Source organism: Puma concolor, chromosome B4 (assembly GCF_028749965.1).
Source record: "Puma concolor isolate L17-30 chromosome B4, mPumCon1.1.hap2, whole genome shotgun sequence".
NCBI lineage: Eukaryota > Metazoa > Chordata > Mammalia > Carnivora > Felidae > Puma > Puma concolor.
In genome coordinates, this window is record NC_141673.1 from 67,005,581 (window position 1) to 67,026,945 (window position 21,365).

Sequence of the window (21,365 nt, forward strand, 5' to 3'; positions counted from 1 at the left end):
TGAGTGTCGGGTCCGGGTGGCCAGGGATGGGAGTGAGGTTGGGCTAGCCCAGGTCTCACCCTCCTGTTCCCTCACAGCCGCATCCATATCACTCGGGCCACACTGCAGTACCTGAATGGGGATTATGAGGTGGAGCCAGGCCGTGGTGGTGAACGTAATGCATACCTCAAGGAGCAGCATATTGAGACCTTCCTCATCCTGGGAGCCAGCCAGAAACGGGTCAGTCCAGGGTGGGGGTGGGGGTGGGGGCAGGCAGGGAGAAGGGCAAATGCAGGGAGCAAACAGACATCTTGTCTGGAACCCTCTTTTGATACTGTGCCCGTGCTTCCTGCACAGAAAGAGGAGAAGGCCATGCTGGCCAAGCTGCAGCGTACACGGGCCAACTCCATGGAAGGACTGATGCCACGCTGGGTGCCTGAGCGCGCCTTTTCCCGGACCAAGGACTCCAAGGCTTTCCGCCAGATGGTGAGGGGTCCACAGCACTAGGACCTGAGGCCTCACCTTCCTAACACGCTGTGCCCCTCTTCCCTCTTTGGCCTTCCTTGTTGTGGCTCATACATCTCCATGTATGACTTCTGGTACTGGGGGCAGGAGGGGTGACTTCATAACACGGGTCCTAAGCCCCTCCAAAGTACACGGGGGGAACACTCAGCACAGTGTTGGGAATGGGGAAGGGATTGTGGAGGCGAAGATGGTCTGCCCTTCACCCCATTGCACACTTTGTCCCTTTCTCCAGGGCATTGATGATTCCAGCAAAGACAAGTAAGTCAGGTTATTGAGGAGGGAGGAAGGGGAGGGAGAAGGCACTTACACCCTGGGACAGGGCTGTGGGGGAGCCGAGATCCCCCCTCTTTCCTGGACTGTAGGTGTGTCGTGTGGGAGTAGGTGCCACACAGCTACTCCATTCTTTGGGTGCTGCCCATGCCCTTCCTTTCTCATTGCCTCTCACGTGGTGATGCTCATGCCCCTGGTGAAGCCATGTCCCCTGCCCTCAGCCGGGGTGCCCAAGATGCCCTGAACCCTGAGGATGAGGTAGATGAGTTCCTGGGCCGTGCCATCGATGCCCGCAGCATCGATCAACTACGGAAGGACCATGTGCGCCGCTTCCTGCTCACCTTCCAGAGAGAGGATCTTGAAAAGAAGGTTTGCCCCCAAAGGCTAAGGGCAAAGGGGGATGAGGGCCGGGGTAGGAGGGGAGGTTCAGGGGGGGAGGCTGAGCACAACTGAGGGATCAGCAGGTTTTTTGAGGTTTGGGGGGTGACCACAGGGCACAGTGGGGATTCCTATTAATTGAGCCACTGCTTGCCCCTACTTGAGGCCCCTGGCAGTGGCCTGCCTCCCCCAGGGCAGAGCCCAGCCCCCAGCTCAGCCTCTTCTCCCTCAGTACTCGCGGAAGGTGGACCCCCGCTTCGGAGCCTACGTAGCCTGTGCGCTGTTGGTCTTCTGCTTCATCTGCTTTATCCAACTCCTCGTCTTCCCACAGTGAGAGCCCCGCCCTTCCTTGCTCTGTTTCTTTTCCCTCCACCACTTCCCAGAACCTTCTTAAACACCCATGCAAGCTCACAGTCCTGGGAGCCTGTACCCTGCCAATCTGGGGAGTGGGACAAGGATGCCCAGGACTTCCAGAGTAACATTTTCCCTGGCCCTCTTCTGCCCTAGTTCAACTCTGCTGCTTGGGATCTATGCCAGTATCTTCCTGCTGTTGCTGATCACTGTGCTGACCTGTGCCGTGTACTCCTGTGGCTCTGTATGTTGGGGGTTCTTCCAGGGCTGGTTGGGGAGGGCAAGCTGGGCCGGGGCGGTGAGAAATCATGCAGGGAGAGGGAAGAGAAGGCCAGGCCTCCCTTACTGGGCCCCATCCCTGGTTGGCCTTACCCCTTGGCTGACACAGTCTCTAACTCTCGGTCTCTTGCCTGTCTGCAGCTCTTCCCCAAGGCCCTGCAACGCCTTTCCCGCAGCATTGTCCGTTCTCGGGCACACAGCACTGCGGTTGGCATCTTTTCAGTCTTGCTTGTGTTCACCTCTGCCATCGCCAACATGGTAAAAGTCAAGTGGGGATTCTTCTACCCCTCCTCTATGCCAAGCACTGCTCTGGGCTTTGGGCTACAGAAAGGAATAAGACCCATTTCCTGCCCTCCAAGAGGTTGTTATCCCAGGGGAGGGGGTGGGGTTAACTCTAGTCCCCCATTCTCCTTGCTCTCCCCATCTCCTGTCATCCTTTAGTGAGAGCTTTGACCTCCAGGGTATAAGGCACTGAGGCATGGCCCTTGAGCCCCTCTCCTCCATGCGTACCCTGATATGCCTCCCTCAACTTTTGCAGTTCACCTGTAACCACACCCCCATACGGACTTGTGCAGCCCGGATGCTGAATGTAACACCTGCTGACATCACTGCCTGCCACCTGCAGCAGCTCAATTACTCTCTGGGCCTGGATGCTCCCCTGTGTGAGGGCACCGCACCTACTTGCAGCTTCCCTGAGGTGTCCAAGCCGTGTTCAGGCGGGATGGGGTGGGGGGTTCCTAATCAGTACTAGTTATTGACTCCTCTGTGCCAGACCTGCTGACAGGCAATGGGGACCCAGGATCTCACCAGAGTTCCTACTGGAGGAACATCTAGGGGTCCTGGAGTGGTGTGGGGCTGGCTGTGGAAGGTGAAGGAGGTTTGGGTTTGAGGTTGTGGAGGGGAGCTTAGGTCAGGCAGGGAAGTGCGGTGCTCTTCCTGAATGGGTGGGGGAGGGCATGACTTCTGTCTTCGTCCAACACCACCTCTGCCATTGCTCCCCAGTACTTCGTTGGGAACATGCTGCTGAGTCTCTTGGCCAGCTCTGTCTTCTTACACATCAGTAGCATCGGGAAGTTGGCAATGATCTTTGTCCTCGGGCTCATCTATTTGGTGCTGCTTCTGCTGGGCCCCCCAGCCACCATCTTTGACAACTATGACCTGCTGCTCGGTGTCCATGGCTTGTGAGTTTATCCTCAATCCCTTTAATCCCCTGTGAGCTTCCTGACCCTTCTGGGTCACTGTGATTTTTCTGGTCCCCAGGCCTCTTGTGCCCTCGCAATGTCACCACTCACACTCCTCACCTTTAGGGGGAAAAGAGGCAGTAGAGGAGCTCCCAGCATATGACCCCTGACCGTCACCCCAAGGAAACCCCAGTCTTGGGAAGTCCCTGTGTCTTTAGGCTAGACATTTAAAGAATTCCTTCTCTCATTTGCATGGTGCTTTCATACCCATTCTCTTAGGCCACACAGCTGCTTGGTGGCAGAGCCCTGGCTAGGAACAAAAACTTTCGACTCCTGATTAAGGGCTTTGCCTGGGACACCACACTGGCTTTTCCTCTGCAAACCCCATCGAATAGCTCTGTGTAGTAGGAAAAGCCTCTGGAGTCCACTGGGTTTGAACCCCACTCTGCCTCTTGTTAGCTATGTGACCTTAGACAGGTAAGTTAACTTCTCTGAGCCTCAGTTTCCTCATCTGTAAAATAGCAGTGGCACCTAGATTGTAGATGGCTGTAGAGATTACAGTGATATTTGTTGAAGCCCTACTCCAAGCCAGGTGCCACGCTAGGCCTTTTGTGTGCTCTATTTAGATCTTGTCCCTCTTTTACTGATGAGGAAACAGGCCTAGAGTTAAACATCTTGTTCCAGGTCACAGAACTGGTAAGTGGAGGAGCTAGGAGTGGAACCTTCTCATAACCTCTGCTCTTAATGAGTTAATATAAGCACAAGCCCTGGCCTTGTGCCTTATTTTGTGCTATGTGCTCAGTAAATGCAGTTTCTGTCTCCCCTTCCCTGCCCCCACCCAGCAACCCAAGAACTGATGACTTTGTCTCTTGTATCTTCCTGCCAGGGCTTCTTCCAATGAGACTTTCGACGGGCTGGACTGGTAAGTGAGGGCTCTGGGGCAGGAAAGGGCAGGACTGCCACATGTCTCTTGCAGACACTGAGCTTGACTCTGCTTACCCTCAGCCCAGTTGCAGGGAGGGTAGCACTCAAATACATGACCCCCGTGATTCTGCTGGTGTTTGCTCTGGCGCTGTATCTGCATGCCCAGCAGGTGGAATCAACTGCTCGTCTGGACTTCCTCTGGAAACTGCAGGTGACTGAGTGGGCCTCTGGGGCAGGGGGAGGATCCTGGGGACAGAATCTGGGTCAAGCCAGAAATGCATCTTGTTAGCTGGCGAAGGCTCAGGCCGCACCAAGCCCACCCTGGCCCCAAGCCTTCTGTGTGCCCATCCCCTATCCCTGCCTCATTCTGTCCCTGCCCCTATCACCCCTTTGCCTGTTCTTCAGGCCTCATCTGTCCATGCCTTTCTTCTTCCCCGTGATTCCCTCTGATGCCCGTCTCCAGGCACTGGCCACTGCACCTATCTCTTGTGAATGTTGGGCAGTGGGTGATGGGTGTGGTGTCCACAGGCAACAGGGGAGAAGGAGGAGATGGAGGAGCTGCAGGCATACAACCGAAGGCTGCTCCATAACATTCTGCCCAAGGACGTGGCTGCCCACTTCCTGGCCCGGGAGCGCCGGAACGATGAGCTCTACTATCAGTCGTGTGAGTGTGTGGCCGTCATGTTTGCCTCCATTGCCAACTTTTCTGAGTTCTATGTGGAGCTGGAGGCAAACAATGAGGGCGTCGAGTGCCTGCGGCTGCTCAACGAAATCATCGCTGACTTTGATGAGGTACTTATCTGGTTGGTTGGTGCTGGCAGAGCGCCTAAGGGAGACTAGCCGGACCAGGGCAGTGGAGAGAACTTTGGATAGGAGGGCCAGCATTGGAGGAGGCGTGGCTGGATTGGGAGGAGGAAGGGAGGTTTGATGGGACCCAGAGATGTTAGGGTAGGAGTAAGGGTAGGTACGGCAGAAACAAGGACAAGGACCCTTGGTGTCCGAGGCAGCGAGGTCAGCCCCAGTGGGGCAGGGTCATCACTGCTGGGGATCAAAGGACATGAGGACCTGCGGAGAGGACAGGATAGGTACCGGGTGGATGTTACTGAATAAGAAGGCAGTAAACTGGACAGAACCTCATGAGCCCAAGTAAGCAAGATGGGCCCCTCAATAGAGAAAATGGAAGCAAATGTGAGGAAGTATCCTGAATATCCAGGTCAGGAATGGGTCATTTACTGTTCTGGAGGAAAGTCACTTCCCTCTGGTACTCAGTTTCCCAAAAAGTGAGGGTTAGAATAATTGACGGCTAATATCCCTTCTATAGTTCTGTGAGCTATGGAAGCTTTGTGAGTGAGCTTTGGAAGTTGGCCTAAAGCTGTATGCTTGAGTCCTGGCCTGGGGTTCTGATGGTTGCCTTGTAAAGGAGGCCTATTTTCCAAGTTCCTCCCTCAGTCCTGCACTAACTGGAAGACGGGACTCACTCACTAAAAGGATGGGAGCTGTTGAAACAGGGAAGGGGGGGATGAGGCTGAGGCATGGCATGAATGAGCATTGGGCAGGGTGGGTTTGGCCTCTCTGCCTTGACAGCCAGGTCTCCCTGTGCTGTCCAGATCATCAGCGAGGAGCGGTTCCGGCAGCTGGAGAAGATCAAGACGATTGGTAGCACCTACATGGCTGCCTCAGGGCTGAATGCCAGCACCTATGATCAAGCGGGCCGCTCCCATATCACTGCCCTGGCTGACTATGCCATGCGGCTCATGGAACAGATGAAGCACATCAACGAGCACTCCTTCAACAATTTCCAGATGAAGATTGGTGAGATGGCCCGCTTGCCTGGCAGCTTTTTCCCAGGGCTGTTTCTGGGTGAGGCCAAGGAATCAGGCTGGGGATGGCATCACAGATTTCCCATCAGGAATCCTTTGGGATGTCCTTTTCTCTCACCTCCTAGCTTGTCTCATATTAAGAACAGAGATCATTGATTGAGGGCCTACTGTGTGCTAGGCACTGAGACATCGTAATCCTCACATTGTTATCCCCTTTTACAGATAGAAACTGACTCTCACATTAAATAACTTGGCCAAGGCCAAACAACTAGTAGGTGGCTGAACTAGGATTCAGAACCAGGTTTATTTAAGCTCTAGTACCTGTACCCTCACCTATGGCCAGTCCAATAAGAGGTACTTCCTCTCAGATGTCCTAGGAGCTGATGGGCGGGAGTAATGGTTAACAGACTGGGTTCTGGACTCATAACTGGTTTAAATTCCGGTTGTTCCACCTACTGGCTTGTTTAGCAAGTCGCCCAACTCCTCTACGTTTCACAAGGTTATCTATAAAATGGGATGATACCTACCTTTTAGGGTTGTTGAAGGGATGAAATAATGGAATGCATAAAGCTTACCAGAGTGGTTGGCACAGAGCGAGCACTCAGTTGATTAGCTACTGTTAGAGCAATAGCTGTTTTAACTCAGGGGAGCTGCTCAGCTGACATACCCAGATCTTCCATTCTTTACAACCAGGACACTTGTCCCTTTGCCACTTTTCTTCTCTGGGTCCTTCTAAAGGTTCCAGGAGGGGGGGATGACTCCCTGGGCTGACTCTGGAACATCCACTAGTCTGTTTCTTGCTGCTGTCCCCATCGCAGGGCTGAACATGGGCCCAGTCGTGGCAGGCGTCATTGGGGCTCGGAAACCACAGTATGACATCTGGGGGAACACAGTGAATGTCTCTAGCCGTATGGACAGCACGGGGGTCCCTGACCGAATCCAGGTGAGGGGGATGTGAGCAGAGGCTGGGAAGGGTATGGGTCCGGAGGCTTTCTGCAGGTCAGCTAGGACAGGGGTAGGGTGGCAGTGTTCAGTGGTTGGGGGTGTGTGGGATGGGGGGCTAGCATGACTAGAAACCCCTGGACCCCTGCAAATGTAGCAGGAAGGATCCCAGGCTAAATGGGTTCCCCTCCCATCCCCCAGGTGACCACGGACTTGTACCAGGTTCTAGCTGCCAAGGGCTACCAGCTGGAGTGTCGAGGGGTGGTCAAGGTGAAGGGCAAGGGGGAGATGACCACCTACTTCCTCAATGGGGGCCCCCCCAGTTAGCAGGACCCAACTACACATTCAGCTGACAGGACCAAGGTGGGCATTTGAGTGGACTCTGTGCTCGCTGGGTGGAGCTGTGGCAGGGGGCACCGAGCCTCCAGACCCTGCTGACCACAAAAGGGAACCTCCCAGCAGGCTGTGCTTGGACCATGCTCGTCTGCCCTCAGGCTGGTGAACAGGGGGATACCAAGAGGATTATGCAAGTGACTTTTACTTTTCTAATTGGGATAGGGCTGTTCCCTCTCCTCTCTTCCAGCTTTTGGGAGCAGGGGAGGGGGCAGGGCAGCAGCAGAGGCAGCAGGGATTAAAATGGCAGCTTGCCATGCCTACCCTTTCCCTGTCTGTCTGGGTAACAGACTCAGGGCTGGGCCCTTCCTTTCCCTCTTTTTCCTGGGAATATTTTGTACAAAGACTGGGGCAGGCATGAGGAGTGCCTATTCCATGCTTGCCTCTGCTATGCCTGCATCCCCAGCACTGGCCTTGGATACCCCACCCCAGTCGGGTCTTCCTCCTAGGCACAGGGCAGACGAGGGAGATGCTCTGGGGACCCTGCTCTGTCCATATTTCAGGGGAATGTTTCCATTTGCCAAATCCTAGTCCCATGATCTGTCCCCAAAGGGGAACAAAGGGACTTCTGACAGCTCAGATTTAGCCCTAGTTCCTGCACAGCTCCAGGAAAAGGGGCATCTAGCCTCCTTTGGTACTGTGAAAACACCCAGCCAGAAAGCAAGCATGTATGTGGGGATGTCAAAAGGTCAGGAGCTGGAAGTTCACCTGTAGATGCCCAAGAGAGCAGGCTGGCCAGGGAGTGGGATGGTACCAGACTCTTGATCTGAGGGCCCCATTGGGGTCAGGATCAGGTCACTCTGCCCCCATGCTCTCTTGCTGTCTGCTGGCAAGGGGGCACAGAGCATCTCTACCCCTTCTGTTGCCAAATAGAAAAGGGTCAGGGCATGGAGGAGGGTGACCCTGATCTCAAACCTGTCCTCCCAAGTCTTGGCACTGGGGAGGGCCTGTATGTCTGTGTAATGTGTGTGCCTGTCAGCCTTTTTGTGTGTGTATCTGTTTCCAGGTCTGTGTGTGTCCTTATGGTTCTCCTCAGCTCTCCACCCTGGGTTGCCTCTCTCCTGTGGGCCTCTGTCTTCGGGGAATAAGGCAGGGTTTCTGATTTCAAGGGATGGAGAGAGACGCCTAGGTTGTATAGGAGTAGCATGGGGTGTGGCAGCAAGAGGAAGGTGGCCCTGGGGAGAGGAGTCCTTTTTGTGCCAAATCCCTAAGTGCCATTTGGGGGCCGTGTGTGCAGCATGACTGTCTCCCTGCCTGGGGCAGGGACCCAAGCGCCTGCTTGAGCCTCAGTGCTCCATGCACTTGAACTGTCTGGGTTTGGCGGGCAGAGCCTCAGGACTTTCCTGGGTTCCCCAGATGGTGGTATACTTTGGGACTGGGGTAGCATGGGATCCCTCTGAGGACCCAGATACTGGTACTAGGGGATGGGGCAAGGGAACCTGAAACTTGGCTTTCCCCAGCCTTCAGTCTCAGTCTAGCATGTTCCTGGCTCCCCAGTCTCCATGAAGCCTTCAAGGGCTGGAAGGAGGGTCAGGAGGTTGGACTCTAGATTCCCTTCCTATCTCTGCCTTCTTTTACTCCTTTCCCTGCAACCTCCTTGCCACCTAACTTAGTTGGTGCCTTGGTTTCTCTGTCTGTCTGTACCTATTTAAGCCAGAGGCATTAGCCTGAATTTTGCTTGAAGATCATTTTGTGTTAAAGATGATTAGAGAGACAGAGAAGAGGGTTCCAGAGTTGCTAAGTTTGGGGAATGAAAGGGGTGGGTGGCACCCTTGCCCTTCCTCATGCCTTTTCTGACTCGAGCTCCTTGCAGAGGCCTGGTTTCTGGCTTGCACTGCCTGCCTTGGGGGATCTTGATGCATCAGTCAAGTGGGTCATCAGGCACTTCATTAGCTATGGCAGGAGGAGGGGAAAAGACTAGTTGGTCCAGAGAGAAGATCAACTCCCTCTCCCCAGACATATCCCTGGATGGGAAAGGGACTGCTTGGAGCCCTGGGGTGGGGATAGGGGTGTAAGGAGACCAGAGTGGGAAGACCTCAGTCTTGGGTGATTTGTCTTTGCTTCTTGTCAAGTGGGAGGGACCTGTCCAACACCCTGACTCCCCATACCACAGTGCCAGCCATGCCCTTTTCCTGGGCTACCATTGCCCCCTTTCTCACCAGTTGGTGGGGGAGTCAGTGGATGGGAGGCCCATGGACTTTGGTTTTATAATGTAACCACTGTGGGGGTGGGGGAGGGTGGTATACCATGTATTTCAGTGAAATATTTAATATATTTAAATATCAATAAAATCAAACTCTTTGTAAAATTCCCAGCTCTCTGAAGATGTTCTGGGCCCTGGGTTGGGTCAGAAGTGGCAGAGCCAGGTATAGGAGGCAGCCTTTCCTCTGTGGCTAGAGGGTTTCCTCTGGTTTTCTCCCTGCCAAGCTGAAGCTGCAGTGTCGTCAGAGAGCATGACTACTCTAGGCCCTTCAGCATCATGAAGACCATTGTGTGTCTTCCCAGACTTGTTACTCGGACACCTGCCATTCCTGAGGTCAAGGACACCCTTAGTAGTCTTTCCTGTACCTTGGCCCCTCCCAAACCAAACACCAAGTTCTGGCTCCCACACATCTGATCTCATAGGAATTTGGGCATTGGAATAATTTCCCTCCCCCTCACTGCCAGTGCACACAAGTGACTTCTAATCCAATGTTTACTCTGCTCTTGAGGTCCCCTCCTCCCATTAGTCCCTCAGTGGAGCCAGGACACCTTCTCCGTTTTCTCCTTCTTTGCCCTGCTTCCACAGTCCATCGTGCAAATATATCCTGTTCAATACAGACTGAAGTTTCTGTCACTCAGAACAGAGTGATCCATAAACCTGGAAAAGAAAGAGAGGGTCTCAGATTCAGCCAGGCCAGGCTGGTGTGTGTGTGGTGGTGTCCTTAAACATAGCTCCCAAGACTGCCTCAGGGCAGAAAGGGCAGGGGCAGTAATGAGGAAGTAGGGCTGCTGCCTATGAATGGTGGTTGGAGGGTGGGAGACAGCAATGAAGGGAGTGGAAACATCCCTGGACCTCACAGGAGAGCTATAGATACTTGTCTTGTGCTTGCTCCAGAAGTCCTATCCACAAGATGAAATACACAGACATAAACAAATCTTTAACTTCTTTGAATGCCACCACTGCCCAGATTCTGGGGCCAGCTTTTCCTGGTAAGATCCAAACTTTGTCTTCTATTCCCTAACTCTTAGTAGAGTGAAGCAGTCTCTAAGGATGGAGTACTTCCCTTTGCCTCCCCACCCTTACCCATTCCAGCCTAACCTGGTCATTGGGCTTTTAATGAGGCAGTGGCGGGGGCTCCGGATCCATGGCATGGTTTCTTCTGGGCGCACTCCTGGATCATGGGACCGCCAGAAGCTGAAGTTCTGAGCATCAGTCAAGGGGACTCTGAAGACCTGATTGGGGACTGAATGTTGGGGAAGGGCAAGTTATCCAATTTTTTCAACTTCTTTGCTCCTCCATGGCAGTATAAGCCCAGCCTAGCAACTGGGCCTGACCAGGTGCTGAGAAGTCCTGGGAATCTGGTCACCACACCCATCTTCATTTCCGGATTCCAGCATCTAATACCCTTCATGGTCAGTTGAATCAGTCTTGGTTCTGCCTGCTGTTACTAAGCCCATCTCCAAGAGAGCTTTCCCAAGTGCTAAGATGGTGGAAAAACAAGTGGCCAACCCCTTAGGGAAATGTGCAAGATGGGTCTACTGGCTCTTCCCCCTTGTTCTCAGGCTTAATCATTCTCATTCCCTTCCCTCCTCTCTGAAAAAAATTGCTTCCTTTTCTCATTCCAGGTAATTCTCTGAAACTCAGCAATGAGTACCTCATACTTAGGTACTGCTAATAGAGTCACTTATCAAGTGTCTATTATGTTCTAAATGTATTAGGTGTTCTTAAGATTTTGAATAGTGTATCAGACTTTCCTAGCTTTTTTTGTATTTTTATTCTTTACTTGGATAAATCTAATTATACCACTGTATAAAATTTGTATATTCTTTAAGCTTAATTATAGCCTAATATCCTGGCTATATAGTCTTTATAATCATTATTTAAAAAAAAAAATCCCTAATATACCATTGAGTAGATGTTACATGTTTTACTTAGTTGTTTTCCTCTTGATTAATAGTAAGCTCTTAAAAAGAATTTGCTATTAGGAATAACTCTTAGATACTCCTCTTCACACATATGTCTCTTTAAATTTCTGAAAGTATCTTAGTTTTCTAAATTAAACTTTAATTTTGAGTAACTATGGATTCATATATAGTTGTAAGAAATGATAACATAAGATCCTGTGTACCCTTTACTCAGTTTCTCCCAATGGGAAAGGTAATTGGCCTTTTATAGTCATGTTCTCCCACCCCTTCATTGGCAATCAATAATGTGTTCTTCATTTCTATAATTTTGTCATGTGAAGAATGTTATATAAATGGCATTGGGGACTGGCTTTCCTTACATGGCATAACTCTTTGAAGATTCCTAGTTCTCACATGTATCAGTAGTTTGTCCTAGATGATTTTTTAAATGTACATTTTCTCTAACTTTTATAACAATGCTAGAGTATGATTCCCATTTTCACATGGTTCAGTGAGGTTAAGTGGTTAAAGGAACTTGCCCAAGGTCACACAACCTGTTTGGAGTTTAAACTCCATTCAAATTCCAAAGCTAGTGCTTGGTCTACCACTACTCACAGGCATAGCATATAATATAAAAAGTACTGTCTTATCTCATTTTGTTGTGATCCTCACAGTTCCATAAGTTCGGTAGAGCAGGCATTTTTTTCCCCCTTTTTTCCCTTAACAAATGAGCAAGCGTAAGTGACTACCCAAGGTGAGACACTTAAAACTAGGACTCAAATATGGGGCTTCAGCTTCCAGTCTGATTCAATTTTTGTTTTATCATGCTCACCCCATTCAAGTCTACTTTCTCCCTCCTTTTCTCAGCCCCCCTTCTTGGCTATTTTTTTTCCCCTTGCCCTAAAATCATGCCCCACCACAGCCCAGCCATTCTTTATGAACTCAGGCATATCTGTTCTGCCCCTAGCATAGTGCCCACTCCAAGATACTTACATGTCTTTAACAACACCTTCTTTATAGCTTCATGATACCTTGTGTGGCTATTCTGGTGTACAGAATAATTCCCATCTTCTGAGATAATACGGGGAAGCCTAGTGGGCACTGGTTCCTTCTGGTCTGAAACAAGAAGCAGACTTGTTATAAATACTTACAAAGTGGGGCTCTTTGGTTTTCTGAGTCTCTGGTCTCCATACCAACCAGGCACATGGCAGGGGTCTCTCCTAGCCACTCAAATCTGATCTCAGATCTCAGAAGTCAATTCACAATGCCTGTCAGAAGGGAGGGAGAGGGAACCGATCGCAAGACATCCCTCACCCTTCTCTTGCTTCTCTTCAGCTCCTTGGTTTTGAATGGCTTCCTGCTGGAATCAGGATATTGACAGACCCTTAGGGTTACTGCAGGTGAAAAAGGCCGCTTATCTGGATGGACACCTATTTCCTGGGATTGGCATATTTGAAGAGCTTTAACTGGTCTAATAGGGAAAGTTATGTTTGAGCTAAGTCTAGGAGGATAAGAAGGAGTCCATGGGACATAGTGGTATCAAGAAGAGCATTCCAGGCAGCAGGATAGCAAGTGTGTAGAAGATAGAAGTATGAGAGAGGTTTCAGCTTGCTATTGATTTAGAGCCTGATTTGTGCTTGGCAAAATGGAGAGGGGCAGGGAAGGGGCTAGAAAAGTGGTAGAGAGTAGGGTAGGGTAAGGTAAGGTATGGTAGAGTAGGGCAGTATATATTTTATGTTTTTATTTTATTTTTGAGAGAGACAGTGCGAGCGGGGAGGGACAGAGAGCAGGAGACAGAATCTGAAGCAGGCTCCAGGCTCTGAGCTGTCAGCACAGAGACAGACGTAGGGCTTGAACAGACGGACTGCAAGATCATGACCTGAGCCGAAGTTAGACACCCAAGTGACTGAGCCACCCGGACGCCCCTAGAGTAGGGCAGTATAGACCTAGCATTCTTATGGGGGGTTAGGAATCCTCTCTGAGGCAAAACTGGAATCGCACTATGGAGGCTGAAAAGACCAGAACTTCCTTACCCAGGTCTAAATGTTTGTGTCTCCCCTAAACTCCTATGTCGAAAACCTAATTCCCAAGGTGATAGTATTTGTAAGTGGGGTCTTTAGGAGGTGATTAGGTCATAAGGGTAGAGCCCTTAAGAATGGAATTGGTGCCCTTCTAAAAAAGGCCTCAGAGAGGTCTCCCCTTCCACCACATGAGGGCACAATGAGAAGTCTGCAACCTGAAAGAAGGCCCTCTTCCTGACCAGGCTGGCACAGTGCTCTTGCACTTCCAGCCTCCAAAACTGTGAGAAATACATTTCTGTTGTTGATAAGCTACCCAGTCTATGGCGTTCTGTGATAGCAGCCCAGATGGACTAAGGTGCCAGCCTCTCTTGCAGCTAGGGCATAGGCAAAGAGTTTTAGCTAGGCCAAACACATCTGCCTCAGATTCGGAATCAAAGATGAGGCTGCAAAGAAGCAGGGGCTGTATAAAGTCTTTTTCTACTAATGGGAAGTTGCAGCAGCGAAGCTACCTCTTCTTTCTAGCAGCAGCATCCAGAGCCCAGTGTCCTTGGTGTCTGCGGTGTCTGCTACAGTACTGAATGCAGCAGTGTCTATGCCAGCCAGGTCTGCAGCATGATTCTGAACATTCTTTCTGGTTATTAGCCACCAAACTTGGTTCTCTGTGCCTTTTACAGCTCTATGCACTTACTGATATTCTTTTTAAAGAAATTACTTTATTGTAAAATTGATGTAAAAGTAGTTGTATATATTTAATATGTATAACTGAATGAGTTTGGAGGTAAGTAGACACCTGTGAAACCATCGCTGCAATCTATGCCGTAAACCTTATCCATCCCCTCCAAAAATTCCCTCCTGCCCTCTTTATTGTAATTTATTTTGTGATAAGAACATTTAACAGGAGATCTATGCTTTTAGGAAAATTTTAGTATATAATACAGTATTAACCGTAGGTTCTATCTGTACAGATCTCTAGGACTTACCTTTTTTAAATAACATCTTTTTTTTAATGTTTATTTATTTTGTGTATGTGTGAGAGAGAAAACATCCCAAGCAGGTTCTACACTCAGTGCTGAGCCCGATCTCACCATCGAGATCATGACCTGAGCCGAAATCATGAGTTGGATACTCAACTGACTGAGCCACCCAGGTGCCTTTAGGACTTATATAACTGAGACTTTGCACCCTTTGACTACTACCCCTCCACTTATCCCTACCCCCAGCCTCTGGCAACCACCATTCTAGTCTCTGCCTCTGTAAGTTTGATTATTTTAGATTTTTCACGTAAGTGATATCATATAGTATTTGTCCCTTGTTGGCTTATTTCACCTAGCATGTCTTCCAGGTTCACCCATGTTGTTGCAAATGGCAGGACTTCCTTCTTTTTAAAGGCTGAATAATATTCATGCACCGTGTGTGTGTGTGTGTGTGTGTGTGTGTGTGTGTGTGTGAGTGATCATATTTTCTTTATCCATTTGTGTATTGATGGACATTTATGTTGCTTCCATGTCTTGGTTATTGTGAATGATGCTGCAATGAACATCAAAGTGCAGATATCTCTTTGAGACCATAATTTCAATTCCTTTGTGTATATACCCATAAATAGGATTTACTTTTACTTTTTTAAGGAACCTCTGTACTGTTTTCCACGCACTGCACCAATTTACATTCCCATGAACAGTATACAAATGTTCCCCCCCTTTTCTCCACATCCTCACCAACATGTTATTTCTTTTTAAAAGTTTACTTATTTAGAGAGAGCAGGGAAGGGGCAGAGAGAGGGGGAGAGAGAATCCCAAGCAGGATCCACATTGTCAGCATGGAGCCTGGTGTGGGGGTAGAACTCACAAATCAAAATCAAGAGTCAGATGCTTAACCAACTGAGCCACCCAGGCACCACCCACCCCCCTTTTGAAATAACAGCCACTTTTACAGGTGTGAGGTGATATATCATTGTAATTTTTTTAAATGTTTATTTATTTTTGAGAGAGGGGCGCCTGGGTGGCTCAGTCGGTTGAGCGTCTGACTTCGCTCAGGTCACGATCTCACGGTCCGTGAGTTCGAGCCCCGCATCAGGCTCTGTGCTGACAGCTCAGAGCCTGGAGCCTGCTTCAGATGCTGTGTCTCCCTCTCTCTCTGGCCCTCCCCCCGTTCATGCTCTGTCTCTCTCTGTCTCAAAAAATAAATAAATGTTAAAAAAAAAAATAAATAAAGCCTCCAAAGTCTTTAAAAAAAAAAATTAAAAAAAAAATTTTGAGAGAGAGAGGAGAGAGAACAGGGAGGGGCAGAGAGAGGAGACACAAAATCCAAAGCAGGCTCCAGGCTCTGAGCTGTCAGCACAGAACCTGATGCGGGGTTTAAACCCACAAACCACGAGATCATGACCTGAGCCAAAGTCAGACACTTAAACCGACTGAGCCACTATGCACCCCTCATTGTAATTTTAATTTGCAATTCTCTAAAGATTAGTGATGTTGAGCATCTTTTCATATACCTGTTGGCTATACATGTGTCTTCTTTGGATAAATGTCTACTCCAATCTTATGTCAGTTTTTAAATCAGATTTTTTTTTTCTATTGAGTTACAGGAATTTACTTTGAATATTAATCCTTTATCAAATATACAGTTTACAATGGTCTCCTCTCATTCTGTGGGCTGCCTTTTCATTTTGTTGATTGTTTCCTTTGCTGTGCAGAAGCTTTTTGATATTATCCCACCAATATTTTTTAAATAAATTCATGTTCTGCTTAAATAGGCTAGATTTGGCTTGCATCTCAGACTCCTGAGCTTGTCAGGAACTGGAAGCCATTCTCTCCAGAAATTGTTGTGATCGCTGACTCACCTCTGGTACAGAGTGGGGATGCTACCTGTCTTTTGGAGTTTTTCCCTGGCTCCTGCTTTCCCCTTCATTCTGGCTTGACCCCATTCATTTGTTTCTGTCCTTCCTCCCCAACTTTTGCTCTCTGGTGGAAATCTTCTTTCACATTCTCTGAGAATGATACCACCAGAGTGATGCACTGTTTGAATCCCCTCCTTTGCCAATTGAGGATTTGGACAGGTGACAGAATATTGAGTTCTGAATTCCAAGCCTGAATTGAACCTGGGGGCTGATTTGTACTTCATCACAGATTACCACAATGAGGGGCCAGTTCCTGGAAATAGTGTCATTTGACTTTGGGAAAGGTGGGGGTGCCAGAATGTCTGTGGCCAAGTACATGTGGACTGAGGAGAAAGAGCAAGACCATATTCCTAGTGGGCAAAGGGACCTTGACTGAGAGTAATTATTGGTCTGGGTGCAGGTAATGGTAGGAGCTCTTTATCTGGTCCTGAGGTCTCAGACTGATTGTCCTTAAGGGTACAGCCAGGTCATGTTCTCTATTTAATCTCAGTTTCCAAGTAGCAGGCTCCCAGCTTTCCATATAAGTGGTTACTGTGTGTTTGGAGGTGTGCTGGACAGTATCTCTCATTTGGATGCCTTCCTCCTGAATCAAGCACCAGCTGGCATACTCTTTGGATGGGGTTTTTGGCAAACTGGAAGATATTTTTGGTAACCCATAATTTCCCCCAGCTGCCAACTTTTGGAAGCCACGTGGGGTGAAGGGTGGTGAGCTGTAGGTAAAAATCATGCCACAGCTACTGTGAATGGGCATGTTGAGGTGGAGGGAAGCAATGAGTTCTTTATAAGCAAACTACACTGTGGCAGAGTAGATGAACCCATCATTTTGTTGGTAGTGTAACAGAGGTTCTTCATCCCCCCAGTTAATACTACGCTCCATATAGTTTTTGGTGGTAAATAGATACAAAAGGCCCTGATGGTTTCTTCTAGAACTGGGCCATAAATTGGGAGTTTCCATAAGACCACATCTTATACTTTGAAAGTATCATGAAGGACATTGGGGTGGTGCAAAAGTACTTGGATGGATCCTCCACTTACCCAAATTATTGTTGCAGGTTTCTCAATACTACAGGCTGCATAGGGCCACTGTTATCCATTACTTTGCCCATTGCCTCCGGTTAGTTGGAACTGGGAGTGACTGGCCACAATGTTTTCAGGTTGAAGAATTTTTAGAATGGGTCTATCTCAATGGCTGCTAGAATTCTGACTTGTAGGTTAGGATACTTGCTTGACCATTCCAGATGCTTAGTACATAGTGGTGATAATATCTAACACACATTACTTGCAAGTTGGTATTGCTGTAAGCACAGTAACAGCACCCTGACTAGAAATTCACAGATCAGTTTGAGAGAAAATGTTGTGGTATTTTACATAAAATGACTCCTATCTAGGATTTCCTATCAGATTCTGGGCATTAATACCTTGAAGTTGGCTGAAGCAATAACATAGACTGAAATTGGCTGAAGGCAATTTGAAGTGTTTGGAAGACCATCTTGATTTATTGTCTTCATTGACACAAGAACATTGTCAGTGCATTGGGAGGAAGTGGACAGGAGTATAAGACCAGGGAACCGGGCACATTTTACATATGGGGGCAGTTCCTTTGCTTCCATGTCCAAAAATATCTTCCTCAAAGTCGTGCATTTATTCAGGATTCTGAACACAGGGGAAGTAGATGGGATATGGGATAACAGACCTACAGCTGGCTGCAGACTGCTGATGTAAAAGGGACTACATGGATCTTCTAGAGATGATAACAATAAACCAAATGAATAACGAATGTGCTCGGCACAACTATAAGAGGTAGGTACTATTATTATCTTATTTTACAAATGGGGGAAAAGAGTCCCGGAGAAGTTTACTAATTTGCCCAAGTTCACTAAATTAGCATATGGCAGAGACATGAATATAACTCAGTATTTTGGATCCAGAGCCCAGGCTGTTAACCACCACACTAACCTGTTCTTGAAATCATCTATTCAGGGCTTCCAGGCAAAACAAAGGACTAAGGGAAAACAAACTGATAAAACTGGCCTCTTGTTGGGGTCCCTTGTGTACAGCTCAGTGGGGGTCCTGTCAAAGGTATCTGCTCACCCTGGGACCAGTGTTGAGTTGGGTTGGCACATGATCTCATTATCTCATTCTAAAGGCAGATCCCTGCCTCCTTGAGCTCCACTGAAATGTGGAGTATCATTTCCTATGACCGGCATTGGGGAAGCAGAGGATTGAACCTGGTTGGCCACTCTGCAGTAGACTGGACCAGTGCCAGTGCAGAAAACCAGTGGGGAAATGCTGTGGTCCCATAGAAAAAGTGGCCTATCTGCTGCTATACAGACATAGTCACCCACCTTGGAGGTGCCTCCTTCTTAGGCTTTGGCAGATTGTAGTTATGAGTAGCCTGAGTATCTTCTCTAGTTTCAGGTAGATAGGGGATGATGGTCTATAGCAGCTACAAGATGTATGGGTTGTTTCCAAGATACATTTCCTTTATTATTTTTAAAAATCTTTTTCAGAGAGAGTGCGCACATGGTGGGGAGGGTGGGGGCAGGGGAGGAGCAGAGGGAGAGGGAGAGAAAATCTTAAGCAGGCTCCACACCCAGGCCCAGTGCGGAGCCTGACACAGGGCTCGCTCTCACAACTGTGAGATGATGACCTGAGGTGAAATCAAGAGTCAGACACTTAACTGACTGAGCCACCCATGTGCCTCCAAGCAACATTTCTCTAACTTCAGTAAATTTATACATTTCGAAAGGCAGAGGGGTTTTAGAGGCTTTGGGCGATTCATTCTTGGCTGAATTGTGCCATTCAAACTCCCATTTGAAAAGCCAGAACTACAGTGCCCTCTGCTGGAATCTAAGAATGGCATCCCCAGCTGTCTCCTAACAGGTGGGTCACCACCAAACAGGCAGTTGGGAAAGATCAGAAGACCTAGAAGACTGAGCAAGAACATTCCAGCCAGGGTGGGGAAAATCATCTAATATCCTCTGACAGGATCCAGAAAATGAGAATGCAAGTGAGAAGTGCTCAGCTTTTACCATGCATTTGAGGCTTACTCTTTCTTTGGAGAGATTATTTAGATGGGAGCCCAGGTGGCTCAGTTGGTTAAGTGTCTGACTCTTGATTTTGGCTCAGGTCATGATCTCTCAGTTCATGGGTTCTAGCCCCACATTGGGCTTTGTACTGACAGCACGGAGCCTGCTTCGAATTGTCTCCCTCTCTCTCTGCCCCTCCCCCACTCAAGTTCTTTCTCTGTCTCCCAAAAATAAACAAACATAAAAAAAAAAAAGAATTGGGAGAGCAGCTCTGAGTACTCAGTGAATTCCTCTGGGAAGAGGAATGATAAAAGCAGCAGTGGAGGAAGATGTGTGGAGCTTGTATGTCACTGTGTCTAGCTAGAGGGCAGTTGCTAAAGTCTGGCAGGGAACTGTCATTTGTCTCAAGACAAAAACAACAATAATCTCTTCCTACCACCACTCCCATCAACTTGCCTCTGAGACTCCTATCAGTGGGAAATGTCCTGAGTGTAGATTTGTGTTATGATGAGGTTTAGACTGACATTGGGTTTTCATGCAACAGGACAACGGAGTTGCCTCATCAAAGGGCCAAATAAAAGTTAATTCGTCTGAATTCAAGACAATGAAACTCTGGACTAAGAGGACTCCTCAGGTATGAAGCTTAGACAGGAGAGCAGAGTTCAAAGCAGGTGGTGAGATAGAGTCTGCAAAGCAAAGGGCAGATATAGGGTCATGCTCCCCAGGGGAGAACAGAGAAGGGAAAACTTAGGCATTCCAAGAGACCAGCACATAAGGTGAACAAATTCTGGAAGCTGGACCGAAACTGCAGGGGCCACCAGTATTAGGATTAGGAAGAATGAATCTGGGAGGGCAGGAATCTACTGATTGGTGGACATGTGAGTTCTGGTCACTGGTGAGGGGTGCTCTTGTGCGGATAGCTGTAACTGGATGAAAAATCCTTTGAAGCCAGCCAGTTGTTTTTGCTTCTCAAGGAAACTTAATAGTTAAAAATATTGCTTTCCAGATACCCTATCCTGGCAAGTATGTCTCAAGAAGTAAACAAAGATATTTTGGTCATAGGAAAAGTATGTATTCCACATGTATATACTAACATATATTACAGTTTATAACTTTTCCTCCAGTCATCTATTGTACAGTTTTGTGTGCTAGGTCTTATGTGTATTACATACATTATTTCATTTCATTTAATCTGCACAACAGATCTATAAGGCATTATTATCTCCATTTACAGGCAAGGAAACTGAGGCATTCTGAATTTGCTTAGTGTGAGTTAGCCCCCTGAACATGAACAACTCTGGATACCTGATAAAACTGAGTTATGAAGTCAAGGATAGACCTAAGTATGCTCCCCACATCCCTTTGGTTTTTCTATTTTAGTTCTTTATCAAGAGGGAAAAGGAAGGAGGCAGAGACTCGCAGAATATTTGGTTACATGTGTTGACTCACCTCTATGAGTTTCCATTATGACTATAATAAGGAAAGCTTGAGTGGGCCCTTTTGAGTAGAATGTTAATAGTCACACCTACAGGAGAAAAAAAAACCCTATCTTTCTTTAAAGAAAAAATGTGAATGACTTAAAAATATCCTTATAATAAGAGTATTAGAAGTTTTAATATTAATAGGTTCATTTTTATGGTTGCTGTTAAAGCCCTAGGTGATAGGCAAGGTTAAGAGTGTGGTTAATTTGAGCATGGAGAACAGGCTCAAGTGCTAGTGCAGGTGAACAGAAAAGGGTCAAGCCACTTGAGTGAATGTGTTGACATGGTGAAATCAGCTAGATAATCATTCTAAAGACAAGTGAGGATTACAAATCAGTCCTGCAAGATTGTTTGGATTGTGGAACTAAGGGGGAGCAGAGTCAGGAACTGTGGGTTCTTGAATTAATGGACATATCAGTCGGGATTAGGAAGACTGGGGCAAGCAAGGTAGATGTAGGCTTGCTAACAGCCAAATACAATGTTGTGTCTTATCCATACTCTTCCTGCCCCTTCCTTGTTAATTTCCCAAACCAGTTTTTGAATAATAGAAACAAATGGGGCAAGTTCCCCATTATGGTGGTCCACAGGCTCAAACCTCTCCCAGCGGACCATATACTGCAAGCAGCCTCAGCAGTACCAGGAGTCAGGATGATCTGAGCCCTCTTGCACTCTTCTGTTGATGTGTTAAACAAGATGAGAGCTAAGAGAACAGCAACATGGTAAGTGGATATGAACATTGGTGACTAGATACAAGCAGTTTCAGTGGAATGATTGGGGCAAGAGCCTGAC

General features: G+C 48.1%; 2 protein-coding genes across 11 annotated transcripts in view; one reads left to right on the top strand and one right to left on the bottom strand.

Moving 5' to 3' along the window:
* The window catches only part of ADCY6 (adenylate cyclase 6), a 41,161-nt gene that overhangs the window by 10,716 nt on the left and 9,080 nt on the right, over nucleotides 1-21,365 (top strand). For 8 of the 9 annotated variants that reach the window (XM_086713527.1, XM_086713531.1, XM_086713529.1 and 5 more), the window contains 15 exons: nucleotides 78-219; nucleotides 337-465; nucleotides 737-762; nucleotides 996-1,143; nucleotides 1,385-1,482; nucleotides 1,660-1,747; nucleotides 1,924-2,040; nucleotides 2,321-2,479; nucleotides 2,785-2,963; nucleotides 3,850-3,885; nucleotides 3,969-4,098; nucleotides 4,416-4,679; nucleotides 5,495-5,699; nucleotides 6,526-6,650; nucleotides 6,851-9,352. In XM_086713527.1, coding sequence (XP_086569653.1) covers nucleotides 78-219; nucleotides 337-465; nucleotides 737-762; nucleotides 996-1,143; nucleotides 1,385-1,482; nucleotides 1,660-1,747; nucleotides 1,924-2,040; nucleotides 2,321-2,479; nucleotides 2,785-2,963; nucleotides 3,850-3,885; nucleotides 3,969-4,098; nucleotides 4,416-4,679; nucleotides 5,495-5,699; nucleotides 6,526-6,650; nucleotides 6,851-6,976 — 1,972 coding nt within the window. In that variant the 3' untranslated portion in view covers nucleotides 6,977-9,352. Of the gene's footprint in view, nucleotides 1-77; nucleotides 220-336; nucleotides 466-736; nucleotides 763-995; nucleotides 1,144-1,384; nucleotides 1,483-1,659; nucleotides 1,748-1,923; nucleotides 2,041-2,320; nucleotides 2,480-2,784; nucleotides 2,964-3,849; nucleotides 3,886-3,968; nucleotides 4,099-4,415; nucleotides 4,680-5,494; nucleotides 5,700-6,525; nucleotides 6,651-6,850; nucleotides 9,353-21,365 lie in introns of those variants that run through there. The other variant, XM_086713525.1, reaches the window with a different exon arrangement.
* SPMIP11 (sperm microtubule inner protein 11) overlaps nucleotides 9,720-21,365 on the bottom strand; it is a 28,030-nt gene continuing 16,384 nt past the window's right edge. For both annotated transcript variants that reach the window (XM_025930800.2, XM_086713533.1), the window contains exons 2-4: nucleotides 12,143-12,265; nucleotides 10,344-10,488; nucleotides 9,720-9,902 (exon numbers count right to left, since the gene is read on the bottom strand). In XM_025930800.2, coding sequence (XP_025786585.1) covers nucleotides 9,854-9,902; nucleotides 10,344-10,488; nucleotides 12,143-12,265 — 317 coding nt within the window. In that variant the 3' untranslated portion in view covers nucleotides 9,720-9,853. The remainder of the gene's footprint in view (nucleotides 9,903-10,343; nucleotides 10,489-12,142; nucleotides 12,266-21,365) is intronic.